At 41.0% G+C, this 17,613-nt stretch overlaps 2 protein-coding genes across 2 annotated transcripts in view; both read right to left on the bottom strand.

The window, feature by feature from the left end:
- SAAL1 (serum amyloid A-like 1) overlaps positions 1-11,988 on the bottom strand; it is a 28,177-nt gene extending 16,189 nt beyond the window's left edge. Inside the window, exons 1-4 of the mRNA XM_012654170.1 lie at positions 11,729-11,988; positions 9,502-9,615; positions 4,928-5,011; positions 169-248 (exon numbers count right to left, since the gene is read on the bottom strand). Coding sequence (XP_012509624.1) covers positions 169-248; positions 4,928-5,011; positions 9,502-9,615; positions 11,729-11,863 — 413 coding nt within the window. The 5' untranslated portion in view covers positions 11,864-11,988. The remainder of the gene's footprint in view (positions 1-168; positions 249-4,927; positions 5,012-9,501; positions 9,616-11,728) is intronic.
- Positions 11,989-12,996: 1,008 nt separating this feature from the next.
- Positions 12,997-17,045, bottom strand: LOC105818450 (serum amyloid A-3 protein-like). Its single transcript, XM_012654446.1, has 4 exons — positions 16,969-17,045; positions 16,248-16,342; positions 13,652-13,790; positions 12,997-13,273 (listed from the first exon to the last, which is right to left on the bottom strand). Exons 2-4 carry the CDS (start codon positions 16,336-16,338, stop codon positions 13,135-13,137), a joined length of 369 nt encoding a protein of 122 aa, XP_012509900.1. The 5' UTR covers positions 16,339-16,342; positions 16,969-17,045; the 3' UTR covers positions 12,997-13,134.
- Between the last annotated feature and the right edge of the window lie 568 nt (positions 17,046-17,613).

Here is a 17,613-nt window from a genome sequence, read left to right as displayed (position 1 = left end):
ACAGTGTGCAAGTCCCTGGTATCATCATTATATAATTAAGTTCCTGAGTGTTCATCAAGACAAAAGAAGGACTATATTTCATATTTTCCTATCTCCCCTATGAATTAGAATTTCTTTAGGGATATGAAATATGAATCTATTAAAAAATAACTGTTATGTAACACTTACCCAAGATTTTTATCACTGCTGATGGACACACATATCTCCTGGAAACAGGTCATATTACCTAAAATTCCCACACAGATTTCCTGCCAAATCAAATTTCACAGGTCACAATGGCTTTGAAGTGAAAGACAAATATATAAAAATAACAACTTGAACAAAAACTTTCACTGAGCCAAGTTTAGGGGAGAAGAGAATGGGAAGCAGGATATAGAAGCACATATATTGCCTGTACCCTAACCATGACAAGCTTACAGTGTTTGAGAAGGGATGAAACACAAAAGAAAAAGAAAGATCAAAAGCAGGAGCTATGGAAGAAGAAATCTTATAGATAAAATGAGTCTTAAATGGTAGGTAGGATTCAGATACACAAACAACAAGAAAGATGTGCAAACAGGGGAAGGTATTAGTAAAGGCAGGAAGGGAATAATGTATGTGGCCAGCAGACAATAAAGAAAATACGCTGGCTGTAGCACAAAGTGGGTGAATAGCATAGATAAATACAGCAGGTATAAACAATCAACACTAATGGCTCTGAATGCCATCTGAAGAGTAAGACTTAATCTGGGAGCTTATTTGGAGTGATGAAGGTACTCAAGAAGGGGAGACAACATGCTGAAACAGTATCTTAAGGCAGATTTTTTTGGCAGCAAAATGCATAATGCATTACAGTAGTCCCTCCTTATCTGCGGTTTCAGTTATCTGCAGTCAACTTTGGTCCAAAAATATTAAACGGAAAATTCCAGAAATGTTTTAAATTGCACACCTTTCTGAACTGCATGATGAAATCTCACACAGTCCCACCCAGGATGTGAATCCTCCCTTTGTCCAGCCTATCCACACTGTATATATACACTATCTGCATTAGTCACTTACTAGCCATCTTGGCCACAAGATCTACTGCCATGGTATCACACTTGAACACAAGCAACCCTTATTTTACTTAATAATGGCCCCAAAGAGCAAGAGTAGTGATGCTGGCAATTCAGATATGCCAAACAGTAGATGTAAAGTACTTCCCCTAAGTGAAAAGGTGAAAGTTCTCGACTTAATAAAGAGAGGAAAAAAAATTTATGCTGAGGTTGCTAAGATCTATGATAAGAACAAATCATCTATCCAAAAAACTGTGAGGAAGAAAAAAAAAATTTGTGCATAGTATATATAGGGTTTGGTACTACCCACGGTTTCAGGCATCCACTGGGGGTCTCAGAACATATCCCCCAAGGATAAGCGGGGACTACTGTATAGTGAAAAGAAGTCTAAGAGAAGTTAAGAATTTATTTCAGTAATAACAGTTAATATTTATTAGTACTTACTATGGCCAGGCATAACTCTAAGTATTTTCCATGTATCATTTCATAAAATAACTTGAGGTATTATTATTATCTCAATTTTTCAGATGAGGAACTAAAGCACAGAGAAGTTAAAAAAATTTGCCTAGCATCTACCCAAAAGAGCACAAAACATTCTACGATAAGGACATCTGCCCCCGAATGTTTATGGCAGCACAATTCACTACTGCAAGAATGTGGAAACAACCCAAGTGCCCGTCAATCCATGAGTGGATTATCAAAATTTGGTATATGTTCACAATGGAATATTACTCAATCACAAGAAATGACAGTGATCTAGCACCACTTACACTTTCCTGGATTAAACTTAAGCCCATTATCCAAAGTGGGGCACCACAAGAGCAGAAGAACGGGATCCATTTGTACTCACCATCAAATTGGTATTAACTAATCAACACATAAATGCACATATCAGAACAACATCCATTGGATGCTGGGGAAGGGGGAGGGCGGCGGGAGGGAGGGGGGAGGAGGGAGGAGGGGACGGGTATTTGTATACACAAGGAGTGCAATGTGCACTACCCGAAGGATAGACATATTTGAAACACGGACTTGGGGGGGGGGAGAACCAAGGGCAACACACGTAACCTAAACATCTGTACCCCCATAATATGCTGAAATAAAAAAAAAAAAAAATTTGCCTAAGATCTCCCACTAGGAAATAACAGAGCTTCGGAGCCTGAGCATTTAACCACCATTCCATACTGCACCTCAGCATTCAAGAGGCAAGAGGATGCCAGCTGTGAGTGATGACGGTGGTGACGGCAGGCACAGAAAGGGATGAAGCTGAGGAAGACTCTCAAGGTGAATCAAAATAACCTGATGGGAGGTGAAGGGAGAAAGCAACTGAACATGATTCTTAGGTTTCAAGTTGCCTCATTTCCCCAGTCAAAAATACTGGCTCCCCACTGACAGGAAAATTGGAAAAGAACGTGTATGAAAGGACACAATGAGTTCAGATAGTACAGTGTTTCCAAACTTACTAGAGCATAAAAATCACTCAGGGAGCTTGTTAAAAATATATTAATGGATTTTTAATTCCCACCTCAGATCTACTGAATCAGAATCTCCAGAGTAGAGCCTAGGAAACTATTGTTTATCAAGCATATCAGGTAATTTTTATGATCAGGTAAGTATGATAATCACTGAGTGAGGACAATGGAATTTGGGATTAGAAAATACAACTGACCCTTGAACAATACTGTTTTGAACTGTACGGGTCCACTTATGTGCAGATGTTTTTCACCTAAACATGGATTGAAGATACAGCATTCTCAGGATGCAAAACCTGCATATGAGTAGGGCCAACTTTTCCTATACACAGGTTTCACAGGGCTGACTGCAAGACTAGAGTATGCATAGATTTTGATATGAAGGTGAGGGTGTCCTGGAATCCTCCCCACATATACTGAGGGATGACTGTACATCATGCAAGAAGAGAATGCCTGAAGAAAGTTGGAGATATGACACCAGTGATCAGAAGGGAAGTCAGGGCTTTGATCCTACAGGCAAGGCTGCGCAACTTAAAGGTGTAAAAAGTACAGGAGTTCACTAAGAAAATGAATATAAAGAGAAAAGGGGATCAGGGTCTACACCTTAGAAAGAGTCCATACTCAAGTAAGTATGGAAAAGGGAGGAAAAAAAAAAAGTCAATGAAAGTGAGAGAGGAGTGACTAAGGAGGTCAGAGATCAGAAAGTGAGGTGGCACAGAAGCTACAGGAATGGCGTTTCAATAAAATGTGAGTGGTCAAATGTTGGGAAAAGATTAAGAGAGTAGGGGCAGAAAAGAAACACATTTCCCTTAAGAACTAAAGAAGAAATAATAGACTTTCCAATAAAAGACCAAGTTTCTCAGTCTAGACTATTCATTGGAATCACCCAGGGAACTTTAAAAGCTGTCTGGAGCCTCACACTCGGAGATTCCGTTTTGATCTGGGCCATGGCCTGACTCAGGATTTTTAAAAGTTCCCTAGGGCAAAGCTTCTCAAAGTGTGGTAATAGTCCAGAGCACTAGCATCACCTGGGAACATATTAGAAATCCTGGACCCTACCCTGACCTACTGGATCAGAGACTCTGGAGGTAGGCTCAGCAATCAGTGATGCTGGGACATGCTGAAGTTTGCGAGCCCTCGTCCCAGGTAATTCTAATGTGTGGCGAGGCTGAAAATCACTGCTGTGGTAGAGTACGGCTAGCAGACATCACCACGATATGACTAATTCCTAAAAGGCACCATTCTTGACATAAGCTTATCTCTTTCAGTACTAATTGTGAGCCGATATATTTAAGATAGAAAAATCAAGGAGAAAAATCACATAATTGTCAAATCTTTATATTAACCTAAGGACTCAAGGGAAAAGTGGCTAATCAGGCCCAAATTCAGGTGGAACACTCTGCTAAATAAAAATTTTAATTCAACATTCAATTTGTGAAAATATAATAATACTATAGAATTCTCCATTTTATAATCTCAAAGAAAGAGAGGCAATACAGTACACTGGTTATACTGGAGTCAGGCCTGGGCTCAAATCCCAGCTCCATTCTTTCCTAGTTCTGTGACCCTGGACACGTATCTTCACCTAAGAATTCGTTCTTTAGAAGTGTAGCTCCTAGGAGTAGTAAAACCAAACACTCAGTAAATAGTAGTTATTCATGATTATAATTATTCAACAGACATTTACTAATCATCCATGATATGCACAGCACATGGCAACTCAAATGGCAATAAAGCACAGTATACTCCACAGTACATAAAGACCCCTCATTCAGTCTTTATCTGTTGTTCTTGGGAGTTTACTATTAGCAATGACCACCAACAGCTTACTTATTTGGGAAGGAATGGAGAAAAGTGCCACCTTGAATAGATGCAAATATTGAGAGGGGCCAGAAGGCACACTAAGGGAGGTATGGAGATGGTGACCATAGTAAGCTAGTGAGACAGCGAGTAGACAGACCTGGCTAAACCAGAAGGGCCATCTGGAAGGTAGACTTTATGCTAGAAAGATGAGTTAGGTACAGATTGTGGAAGTCTTGAGCAAGAGGCTGAGTTTAGAATAGTTTTTAAACAACGGAAGATTTTTGTGAGTAAAAAATTACAATGAACTGAGACACAGGAAGTCTGGGCACTGTTCCTTGTTCTGCCACATATTAGTGGCAAAGCAGTAGTTATGACTAACTGGTTTCCACAGCTGTTAAATGAAAGTATTGATCTCCTTGGTCCAGCCCAAATCTAAAATTCTATGACCCTACTAATTTAAAATAGCACATTACCTAGTACCTGGCAATGTTCAATAAACATTTGCATTGGTTGATTTATGGCCAGTAGGAAAATGAAAATGAGAAATATGAAAGACTGTTCAGCACTATCTGCTGTTATTACTCCAAAGAAAAAGGCTTTAGAAATGTACATACTTACTCTCAATCGAGGACACTTGGATTTGGCCAGTACTCCCATAAATATATCAGGAGCATTAAATTCCTGGAGAAATAAAGCCACATCCTGAAAAAAAATTTATTATTAATTTGGATGTTGAATATTCCTCTTTAAATCCTTTATTCCTCTTTTGTAGCTCAGGCAGCCACAAAAAAAATTTAATTCCACATAACCTCCTTTCAGACCCAAGGAAAAAAAAAAAAAACCAAACCATAAAGTTAAGAATTGTGTCAACAAATAAAAGTAATATTAGAGAGTTGTCATGGCATCTGATTCCAGACAATGGAACAATTCCATAAACAAATCTAAACTGTGATACTCCAGAGGATTATCCTTTTTTTCTGCCCTAAATCTATTTACCTTAATGATTTTTCTATCCACCAGGAATTCTCATTAACTTACACAAACACATTTGCTGATTACGTACCAATTATTATGCTAGAAGCTGAAGAGAAGGAAAGAGAGTAAAACTCATGATTCCTGTCCTCCAAGTGCTTAAAACACGATAGGGGAAACAAGTGAGAACTGCTATTGGGTCATGTCCAAAATCAGACTTGTGTTTTCAAAATCCTCAATAGAAAAAAAGTTCTGATCACAATGTAACTGCGACAGCCTCATATTTTCTTCCTAGAGCGTTTGCCCAGTCCACAGTTCCTAAGGAGGCATATCACACAGGTGAATGAGCCTGGAGTGGACGTGTGACCCCAAATGAGCCAAATCTCACCTAAGATTGGGGACATAAAAACTAAATCAGACTCACTCTAGCCAGGGCAACAGAGTGAGACTCCGTCTCAAAAAAAAAAGAAAAACTAAATCAGTAGCTGTGGGGACTCGCATTATAAAATATATAAATAAAAATAAGTTTCTGGCTGTCCATTGCCTCCAATTTTCACCAAATTTGAGGTATAATTTGGGAAGGTTTAACTTAAAACATAGACTGCATGGCTTATATGAAAATTCACATGGAAGGACCCTGGGGCAACTCAAATAAGGAGGCAATTATCCTCCACAGCAGCTGAAACTGAGGTAATCTGCATAACTATTGACTGGAAGAGACACACTCTATTTATTAAAGATTATGGTCAAAGAAAACAGTATTTTCAAAGATTTGCTTCAAATTGAAAGTCATAACAGCAGATGCTCACCACTGTAAGTAATTCAGCTGTTTGCATGTGGGCAATTCTTTGTAGCATGAAGAAATTTTTCAATTTAATGACAGTTAATAATTCCCAGAGTAATACAAGGATGTCCTAACTATATCAACACCAACAATTACGGCAATTAATAGTCACTGAACAAATATTAAATGTCAGACATAGTAAAGTGGTTTGCATATTATCTCATTTCTTTTTCTTTTTAAATTTTATTTTATTGCGTATTATCTCATTTAATTCTCAAAATAACTATAAGAAATAGTTATTATTAACCCCATTACACTAATGAGCAAACTGAAGTTTAAAAGGTTAAGCAACCTGCCTAAGATTATATAGTCTCAGTAGGAGAACAGAGCTAGGATTTGAACCCAGATGAATTTACTCAAGGTTATATTCTTTTTTTTTTGTAAGCGATGGGGTCTCACTATGTTGCCCAGGCTGGAGTGCAGTGGCTATTCACAGATGTGATCATAGCTCACTACAGCCTCAAACACAATATTCCTATCTCGGCCTCCCAAGTAGCTGGGACTACAGGAGCATTGCACTGTACCACGCAAGGCTACGTTTTTAACCCCTATACCATGCTACCTCTCAGGTATTCATTCATTCACTCATTATTCATCAAATATTTACTGAAAAGCCTAATACACATTGTTTTAGGCCCTGGGGACACATCAGCGAACAAGCTAAATAAGGGCTCAGTTCCATGGAATTTTTATTCTAGAGGATTGAACAAACAATAAACATACAAGCAACTAAACTATGTAATTTCTAAGCTCCAGAAAGAAAATAAAAAAGATGGTATGTCCTAGAAACCAAGATAAGGGTGGCTACTTTAGATATATCAGAGAAGATATCTCTGAAGAGACAACATTACACTTTGATGAAAAGGAACTTAAATCTATCAGGAAACAGAGAGACTCAAAAGAATCAGTGACTAACAAGGTAAGTTATGCAACAGAGTGAACAAATTCCATGGGAGCACAGAAATAAGAGAGGATGATTCTGCCTAAAGTTTCTGGGGCTGTATCACAAAGGAGGTGACATTTAAGCAGGGTCATAAACAGTGAGGAGGATTGCACCAGCTTGAGGCCACTCCAGGTAGGCTGGCATGAATAGTGCTTCAACACATGAAAGTACAGGAAATATTCAGAGGTCTCTGGTCCGCACACACAATTCATGGTCACAGAGCAATAGGATATAAGGCTGAGATGCAATCTCACTGGAAGGACTTTATGCCAGAGACCTCAGTGATCAGGAGAGCTCAGTTCTACAGAGGTGCCTCAAGAGCAAGAGGGCAAAGAGGAGGTCATAAGGAGGCCAAAGAGGCCGGGCACAGTGGCTCACGCCTGTAATCCTAGCACTCTGGGAGGCCGAGGCGGGTGGCTCGCTCAAGGTCAGGAGTTCGAGACCAGCCTGAGCAAGAGCGAGACCCCATCTCAACTAAAAACAGAAAGAAATTGGCCAAAAATATATATATAGAAAAAATTAGCCGGGCATGGTGGCGCATGCCTGTAGTCCCAGCTACTCGCAAGGCTGAGGCAGGAGGATCGCTTGAGCCCAGGAATTGGAGGTTGCTGTGAGCTAGGCTGACGCCATGGCACTCTAGCCAGGGCAACAGAGCCAGACTCTGTGTCAAAAAAAAGAAAACAAAAAAAAGCAGGCCAAAAACATGACCCTCCCCTCCACCAATCATCTCATTCAAATAGCAGCTGTTTCCTCTATTTTAAAATTGAGATTTTCACACTAATACTTTATTTAAAAAATAGGTTCTATTTTTTTAAAAAAATTTATTTAACAGGATTGACTAATAAATTTTTTTAAACCATAGTTTCTCAATAACTGTAGGATAGAAAGTAAACTTGAACAATACTTTGAACCAACTTTATCTGACGTTTATAAGATACTGCACCAAGCAACAACAGAATACACATTCTTTTTAAGTGAACATAAAACATTTATCAAGATAGACTATATTGTGGGTCATAAAACAAGTTTTAATACATTTAAAAGGATTCAGTGTGCCCACTGACCATAGTAACATAAAGATATCTGAAAAATTCCCAAATATTTGAAACCTAAATAGCCTATGAACCAAAGAAAAAGTAAGGAAAACCAGAAAGTTTTCAGAACTAAATGAAATGAAACACAGCGTATCAGAATTTATGGGATAATGGTAAAGCAATATTTAGGGACAAATTTACAGTGCTAAATGCCTATACTTAAAAAAGAATGATCTCAAATCAACGACCTCAGCTTCTACCTTAAGAAATTAGAAAAAAAGAGAGCAAATTAAACCAAAGTAAGCAGAAAAAAGTAAAAATAAAGAACGCAGTGGAAATCAATGAAATAGAAAACAATAAAGCAATAGGAGATCAACAACAAGAACCATGAAACCAAAGTCTGATTCTTTGCAAAGCTCAATAAAATTGTTAAACTTCTAGCCAGACTGATCAGCAAAAAAAGGCGAAAGACACAAATTCCCAGTATCAGGAACAAGAGAGGTAATATCACCATAGATTCCACAGATATTAAAAGGATAATAACATAATACTATAAACTAACTTTGTGACAATAAATCCAACAACTTAGATGAAATGGATAAATTCCTTGAAGGACACAAAGTAACCTGAATAGTTCTATATCTATTAATGGAATTTAATTTCTAGTTTTTCCTACACTATACTAAAAACCAATGAATGGTGAATTTTATGGTAGTGAATTATACCTCAATAAAACTGTTATTTTCAAAAAGTAATAAATACACAAAACTAAAAAAAACCCCATACAAAACAAAAAGCCCTTCCACAAAGAAAACTCCAAGCCCACATGACTATATATTTAGCCCAAATCTAATGAAAGCTCTGATCCTCCAGCCGCAGAGACAAAAGTTTAGCATTTACAGCTCCTGGGACTTCATTCCCTGTACTCTATATGCGAGTGATTACAGACACTAAATAAAGCCTTTTCTCAGAGAGTAAAGGACTGGAACTTTTTAAAAAATCCATTCACGGCCGGGCGCGGTGGCTCACGCCTGTAATCCTAGCTCTCTGGGAGGCCGAGGCGGGCGGATTGTTTGAGCTCAGGAGTTCGAAACCAGCCTGAGCAAGAGCGAGACCCTGTCTCTACTAAAAATAGAAAGAAATTAATTGGACAACTAAAAATATATAGAAAAATTTAGCCGGGTATTGTGGCACATGCCTGTAGTCCCAGCTACTCGGGAGGCTGAGGCAGGAGGATCGCTTGAGCCCAGGAGTTTGAGGTTGCTGTGAGCTAGGCTGACGCCACGGCACTCTAGCCAGGGCAACACAGTGAGACTCTGTCTCAAAAAAAAAAAAAAAAAATCCATTCACGACCTCCTCACCCAATAGTCTTTTCAGAGTTTCATTTCCAGCCTCATACCTCATCCATTGACATATCCCATACTCTGCAAATTTCATTCTCCATTTCTTCATCAAGCTCCATCTGCTGCTCCTCATCATCTGAGCTGGATTTGGTATTTTCAGGGCTAACAATCTTCAAAAACAGAAAGAGTGAAGAGATGAATAAAAGTTGTCCACAGCACTCCCCAAGCATAGCGGATTCTTGAATAACGTTTTGTTATAAAACTGATGAGAAAACAAATCGATTCCCAGCTGGAGCCACCGTCTGTGTAGAGTTTGCACACTCTCCCCATGTCTGCATGAGTCTGCTCCAGGTACTTCAGTTTCCTCCCACAGCCCAAAGAAGCACATGTTAGGTTATCTGGAGTATCTAAATGGTCCCAGCCTGAGTGTGGGTGTGTAAGTGTACCTGCAATGGGATGGTGTCCTGTCCAGGGCTGGTTCCTGCCTTGTGCCCTGAGCTGACAGATTAGGCTCCAGCCATCCTTGACCCTCAATTAGAATAAGCAAGTTGGAAAATGAATAATAAATGAATACAAATTATTATAAAATAAAAATTTTACTATTGTCTACTTTATTGATTTCATACAGACACACAATAAATGATAGGGTATGAAAGCACTCAGCAAGCCTGGCATATTTGTTATTGTTTTTGAACTGTGTGATTCCTTACAATTTTCACTTAGTAAACATTTATTCCTTAATTTAACCCACCACCACTACGACCACCTTCACTCACAGATTCACCAAAAATTGGGTAATCGTCTTGTTCTTATCTTTCTTACATGTATACATAGCTCACATTTATCTTAATGTTTAATATTAGAAGTGTTGTGGGTCTTCATTTAGAAATTTATTGATATTTTTGTGTCCAGAAATATGCTTTAGGAAATAAACTCTTGCTTATATCAATTGGCCTATGATAAAATTGGTTTGTTATCAGCCATTTCACTTAAAGTCACAGTTTTCAAGAATTTATTGACAATGTTAAGTGAGGACTTGATGTAATATTAACCCACAATCATTCAGAGGTCACAGACTATCTTCAAAGTATCTTTTCTTGCAAAGATCTTGTTTTAAAAAATTAGTACCTTGGGTAGATCTACTCATTCAACATTCATGAAGTAAATATTGTTGCTAGGCACTGGGGTAGAAATACAAAGATGAGTAAGTTATAACCCCTTGCATCTAAGAATGTAAATGATAGTCATAACAGAAAGGCTAAATGATTTATTTGAATTGCGGACAAAGAGTTATGGTAGCAAAAATGATGGACCAATAACCCATTCCTGGGAGAAGTTGGGGAACACTTCTCACAGAAGGTGATATTTAAGCTAAATCTTGGAGGAAGAACAGTAGTTTGTCATGTAAAGAAGGGGAAAAGAGCATTCAGAGGAAGTACAAGACTTCCCAGTTAAGAAAGGGCCTAGGTGCATGTTTGGGAATTTGTGTTGATGGATCACAGTCTATCACCGGCAGATGAGGCTGGAAAAGTTGCGAAGAGCCCTGGATCCCAAGCTAAGAAACACCCATTTTTCTCTTGTAGGCTATGGCAACTAAGAAGAGTATCATCAACAGCCGTTTTTAAGGAAGATTATTCCGGAAGCGTGGAGAAAACGGACTGGATAGAGATTGGAAGCAGGGAAACCAGTCAGAAAAAGGTGGGGAGAAGAAAAGTTACATTTACTGAGAGCCTCCTATAAGCCGAACACCACGCTAAGCACTCCATGGCCATTACAATCTCAGTGAACCTACACAATGACCCTATATACAATACTATATTATAACTCCATTTTATAGAAATTAAGAGAGAAACAGAGACTCTGGTTAGGTGACTTGCTCAAACCGCTAGCTAGTAGGTGATGCAGCCACGTTTTTGATATAAGAACTATCCATGAAATATATAAATTAGGACCTGGGCTTCAGAAATGAGAGTGGAAATAGGAAGCAAAATCCGAGCAAGGTATTTGCATGGTCATATATTTTTGGAGGCTTTGCAAAAGTGAAAAATAATAACCACAAGCATGTTCAGCATCCCTGCCATTAGACTTCCCTTTGTGTCGAGAGGCACGGGAGTGGCTCCAGGCAGTTTTGGGGGTACGCCGAGGCGGCCGGAACGCCAAGACGTGAGACGCCGCAGCTCGCGCTTGGGGGTGACGGCTCCGGGGCAGGAGGGGCTGCCAGAAGCGGCGCCCGGGTCCCCGGAAGATGTAGGGAAAGCCTACTCATGGCGCGAGTTTCCACACCTGGATGAGCCCGCTGAGGACGCCGAAGAGCCAGTGCTTGCTGTAAACCGTGCTTCCTATGCAGTCTCCCCCGGCCACCCCCCCGTCCTCCTCCTCGTCCTGACTCGGCGGCGGCGGCGAAGGGTTGCGGTCCATGACTTGGCCGCGTCCACCACACAGGAGCCGCGCCGGAAGAGAAGCCGCGGAGGAGGCGACAGGCTTCCTTGAGCCAGAGGGCCCGGCGCGCCCAGCGCGGCTCCCGCCATAGCGCCACCTGCTGTCGAAGACCCGCCACCTGCGAGCCGGCCCAGGTGGCTTGATCTCCACAACCCTGTCCTACTCAGGACCGGGGCATGATCGTGCTCATGGTTATTTGTCACCCTCGCTGAACCAGATATTCCATTTGTCCAGAAGCTCTTACCCGATCGAGAAGGAAGAGGGCGCGGAGGAAACAGAGAAAAGGTAAATGTCTCTGGTACAGATATGAATCTCAAGCCCAGACACAGAAGGGCCTAGAAACAGTCCACTGTAACCAGAGATACCTGAGCCAGCAAGACCCAGTGGAGAGCGTCTGACTTGGAAAAGAAACTGTGTGGATAGAAACCCGCTATCCAAGATTCCGCATCTTCTGGGATGATGTAAGGAGGCATAACCTCAGGCTATCCTCTGAACCTGGAGATGGTCACTGCTGGAGCCAATCCATGGTAACTCAGGGTACCTTTGCTTTTTGCATTTTCCTTCAATTTTTTTTTTTTTTTTTTTTTGGTGTCAAAGTTCCCCTACCCTGTGGAAAGGGTTGGGAAATATTTTCATTTCTCCCCTCTGGAATTTTTTTGTGTAAAATTAGAATTATTTGCCTTTAGGGGTAAATTTGTCTGTAGAACCATCTGGGCCTGCTGTTTTCTTTGTGGGAAGATTCAATCTCTTAAAATAACTATAGGATAATCCAGATTTTCATTTCTTCTTTAGTCAGTTTTTATAAGTTGTATTTTTCTAAGATTTGTTGATTTTTTATTTAGTTTTAAAATTTATTACTGAAGTTGCTCATAGGATTCTCTTACTATCTTTTCCATTTTATGGAACATATAATTATAGGCTTATCATTGGTCTATTTATGGTCCATCTTTAGACATATAGTTTTGTCTCCAATTCCTGCTATTGTTTACTAGTGCCTTATCTTTTTTAAATAAAAACAATGATATTTATTGATCATCCCAATAGCACTGAAGAGGCCCATGTTCTCAGGAAGACTGTCATATTCTGTTTCCAGATTCCAATACAATAACACATTGGATTGCACAAGAATTTATTAAGCAATTTTATGTGTACTTTTCTGGGGATACAGAATTCAATAGCTCTAGTTCAAAAAATGTCCTTGCCCACAGGGGCCCACAGCCCAGTCCCTGAGAGCAGAGAGAAGAGGAAGCTCAGTACTTGCTAGGCAGGCCTTTGGGTCTGAAGTGATTGGGGTCTTTGCCACTCCGGCCCCATCTGTTGGCAGCCTGGTCAGCCCTCGAGTCTTCCGCTCCGTGGCCCGTGAGTCTCTGGATACCCTCTCTGGCGTCGCTGTAATGGAGGCAGGCAAGAAGGAGATGAATCACCAGGTTGATGACCAACGGTCCACCCTCCCATTCTCCCTTTCCCAAAGGCAGGCTCTGAGAGGAGCCCAGGAAGGCCAAGGAAGTGGGGCTCAGCCCTCCTCAGCCCAGGCTGGGCACCTGCAGGCTGGATGAATAGCACCCAGAGAGGGAGGGCTGGGAGTCGCTCATTCTTACCAGCCACTCAGACCCTCACATGAAGCACAGAGACGGAGAGAGCGCAAGAAGAGGAGGGGCCACAGCCTCTTCAGGAAAATTCCCTATAAGGAAGCTTGGCCCCTCCTGACTGTCCAAGCCAGTCAAGCTCTGCTCAACCATCCCTGGCAACACCAGGAATCTGCATTACCTGATGACTTTAGCAGCCCAGGCACCTCCAGGCCCTCTTTGGGCAGCATCATAGTTCCCCCGAGCGTGGAAGTATTTGTCTGAATTTTTGAAATTGGCTTCTCTCATGTCAGAGTAGGCTCTCCACATGTCTTTAGTCCCTGGAAAGAAAAGAAAATGATCAAGACAATCATAACTTGGAAAAATAGAGGAATAAAAAGTTTCCTTCCCATGGATTCTAAAATTTTAGCCTTTGACAAAGCCCTTGGAAATTATACTGGCTTGAAATGAATATTCCTTTACTTTTCACCACCTTGGGTTAAGATAATGAGAATCACACTTGTGTGTTTTATTCTGTTTGATTCCATTCTAAGTTCTGTTGCCACTTTATTTTTGCTTTTTTATTTTGGTTTTTGTTTTATAGCGACAGAGTCTCACTTTGTCACCCAGGCTAGAGTGCAGTGGCATAATCATAGCTCACTGCAGCCTCCAACTCTTGGTCTCAAGCGATCTTCCCATCTCAGCCTCCCAAAGTGAGGGGATTACAGTTGTGAGCCACCATGTCCAGCCACTACTTTGATTTCGACTGTGTGTGATGCATGTAAAGAAGAAGTGGGAGATCTTTAAGGGAAGTTTCATTCTATAATGACCCAAGGAACCTTCTGACCAAGGCATGAGAGCACAGGGGATTCTGAGCGAGCCTGCAGACACGGGGTGCTCCTAACCTAGTCAACGGGAGAAATTCATCCCTGTGGGCAGAGTGAGGATGACTTGGTCCTGAGTACATCTGAATGTCCAGGATATATTGAAAATCCGGGAATCTGTCAGAATTCAACCAGCAAGTAATTAAGGTGAGTTCTCCAAGACCTTTAAATAAACTGGGTAATCAGATGCCAAAAAAAGGGCAACTGACCCACTAGTTCAAAACTTCAGTGTCCTGCCCAATGAAATGGAGGAGTATTGTCTGCCTCAGAGGTGGGCAGAAGAACCGAGAAAATACATGTGTGATGCCTAGAACATTGTAGGTGCTCAACATATTATCACTTCATTTCTGGGGACCCTTAGGAAGGGTGGGATAAGAAACATAAAGAAAAAGGACTAAACTAAGAGGAAGAGCAGGGAGTTATGGACTGAAGGAATCTGATCAAGCTAAAGTTAAATGAAAAAGTTTTTTTTAATTACCTGATTAGGAAAGGGGGGAATCTAATGGTTTATATAATTTGTCTATGAGATAACATCTTCATTTTCTATATTTATTATTTCTGGTGTTCAGACTGATCACTTTCATTGAGAATTATGACATTTTTACTCCACTTATTCCCTCTGAATTGCTGATTTAAATGGCCCCTTACAGTCCAGACTTGCTTAGTAAGTATTTCCAAAATACCTGGCATAGTTTATTACTGTGGCGGCAAAACCAGAGGTAGAGGGTCTCAGTTTTCACTGTGCATGTAAATCAACTGGGGTGCTTGGTAAAGGGAAGATTTTCAGGCTCCAGACCCAGAGATGGTGATTGGGGATGGGGGAGACCCAGGAATCTTCATTACACAAAGCACCCCACACCCCAGGTGATTCTCATGCAAGTGGCCCTAGAACAACCTTTTGAAAACCATTGACCTAAGGAATAAAAGATATTTTTAGCTGAGTGTGTGAGAATTTAGATAGGATTAACAGCAAACCCTTAAAACTATTATTCAGAGACTATCACAGAAAAATAATAAAACCCTAAATTTAAAACTCTGAAAACAAAACTTTGCCACTTTACTATGGCTAGGGGGGTATATTACCCTCGCTATTGGTTTCCTGGCTGTGTGTCAGCCCCGGCAGAACCACCATCAGAGTAATTCGCTATGTCTTTCACTGTGGCAAGAGGAGCTAGGGTTGCCTTCGAAAGGCACCACATCCCGGCTATTTGCTATTTCTCAGATAAAGAACGGGATATATGCTCACAAATCCTTCACTCTTGTGTAGGAAGCAGTAGAGTACCGTGTTTAAGAGCAAGGTCTGAGGAACAAGACTACCTGGGTTAAATCCTGCTCTGCTTTGGAACTTTGTTAAGTCTCTTTGTGTCTCAGTTTCTCTGTTAAGGGATAATAATGATGCCTACATTTCAGGATTAAAGGATGAAAACATTCATTTGTACGTGTAAAACTGTCAGAACAGTGCCCAGAACATACTAAAATCTCAGTTAATCTTGGTTGCTATTAGTATGTGGATGGGAACTGCGTTGGCTCTGCTCGGCCTCCCTGTGAACACCCCCCATACGTTTGGTACACCTGCTTCATGGCTACGCGATACATAGAAATGAGCTGCCCCAGATTTCCCACTAAGGGGCAGTACAGCCCCACTTAGATGAAGGGAACATGCAGCCCTGAATTCCACATCTCTCCCATCAATACTCTTGCTGAAAAAGTGCAGCCCAAACCTCATGTGGCCTCAGGCCTGGGGATCCTCATAGAAGAGTGTCAAAATTGGCCAGAAAAGCATGGGGAACTACTATTAGGAAAAACCATGCTCCTTCTCCATCCATCTGTGGCATCACTAACACCTTGGCCTCTGCTCAAGAGAATCTTGGGGGCAGCCAGGTGCAGCCTCCTGCCCCATCCTTTGGTCCTCACCTTGTCCAGCTTCCCTGATGAATGATAACCATCCTTGGCTGCTGACGCCCAGGACCAGGCAAAAGAAAATGATGCCAATAGAAAGCTTCATCCTGCTGCAGAGTCAAGGAAACACAACCAAGGATAATACACGTTTTGCTTTGGGTTTTTGTTTTTTGTAATGTTGGCCCATCCTTCCCTTCCAAGAATAAACCTCACTCAGTTTTACACAGACACACACACACACACATACACACACACACACACACACACACACACACACACGTGTATAGACAGATGATAGATGATAAATAGAATTTCGGAAGGTCTAGTTCTCCATTTCCGTTTGTCTCATTGGAATCCCCGTGTGTGAGAGATTACAATAGACCTTTAGTATAAACCTCTTTCCATTTCAATCATCTCCTATCAGCCTTAAAACCCAACTGTATACAGGAAGTTTCCAAAGAGGCCTTTGGAAATTTTGTGACCAACATACCTCTCTATAATATGACAGTCAAACAGTCAATAAACATTTGCAGAATGCCTGCTCTACCCATCACTGACTTCACACAGAACACATGACAAATCCTTACCCTAAAAAGTACTCACATCTGCCAAATTCTAATTATCAGAATAGTAGATTGAGGAAGGATGCAGAAAAAGCTGAGATGCGGCACAGGAATGCTGGTGCAGAAAGAGAATCTCCAAAGAGTAAAACTATTGGAAAGTTCTAGCAATTCACCTTTGGCTGTTCGTTCCTGCTGAGGCCTCCGGTGAAGCTGAGCTACTGATGCCGCCTGCTGGAGAGATGTGGCTGGTGCTATATATACTGACTCGTTGCTAATGGACCAGATCTCTCCTCCCTCTTGCACAATCCCTCTTGGCCAGAACACAGCATGCAGAGCATCAGGATTTTTCTTCATACAGAACTAATTTTTTTCCCAGATTGTGCAATCTGGTAACTTGCAGAAGTGTAGCAATTTAGGGTTTTCTGCCTGTTTCCAGTCTCGCTACCGATGGGGAAAATATCCCCACCCCTCATGCAATAATGTACTGACAATTTACTGCAAAGGGCAATCAATATCAGAAAAAGAGATCTGATTGTCTAAAGAATGTGAGAATACAGGGTAAACGAAACAGCTCACCTGGCTCCATTGCTCAGAATGAAGCTAGGACCCTAGGGACCATAGGCTGTAGGAATAGGAAAGAAAGGAGATAGTCGACCCAAAAAAATAAAACTTTCAGCACCAGAAAAGGGAGTCTTCCAGACTCAAGTGTATTCATGATCATTGCTATTGAAGGTCATATGGCAGGTTATATCTGGAAGATGCTATAATCCAGGAATGTTGAATTATAGCTTAGAAATTTGCTACAAAGTCACGTAGAA

Source organism: Propithecus coquereli, unplaced genomic scaffold (assembly GCF_000956105.1).
Source record: "Propithecus coquereli isolate 6110/MARCELLA unplaced genomic scaffold, Pcoq_1.0 Scaffold44, whole genome shotgun sequence".
NCBI lineage: Eukaryota > Metazoa > Chordata > Mammalia > Primates > Indriidae > Propithecus > Propithecus coquereli.
This window is presented reverse-complemented; position numbering and strand designations above follow the sequence as displayed.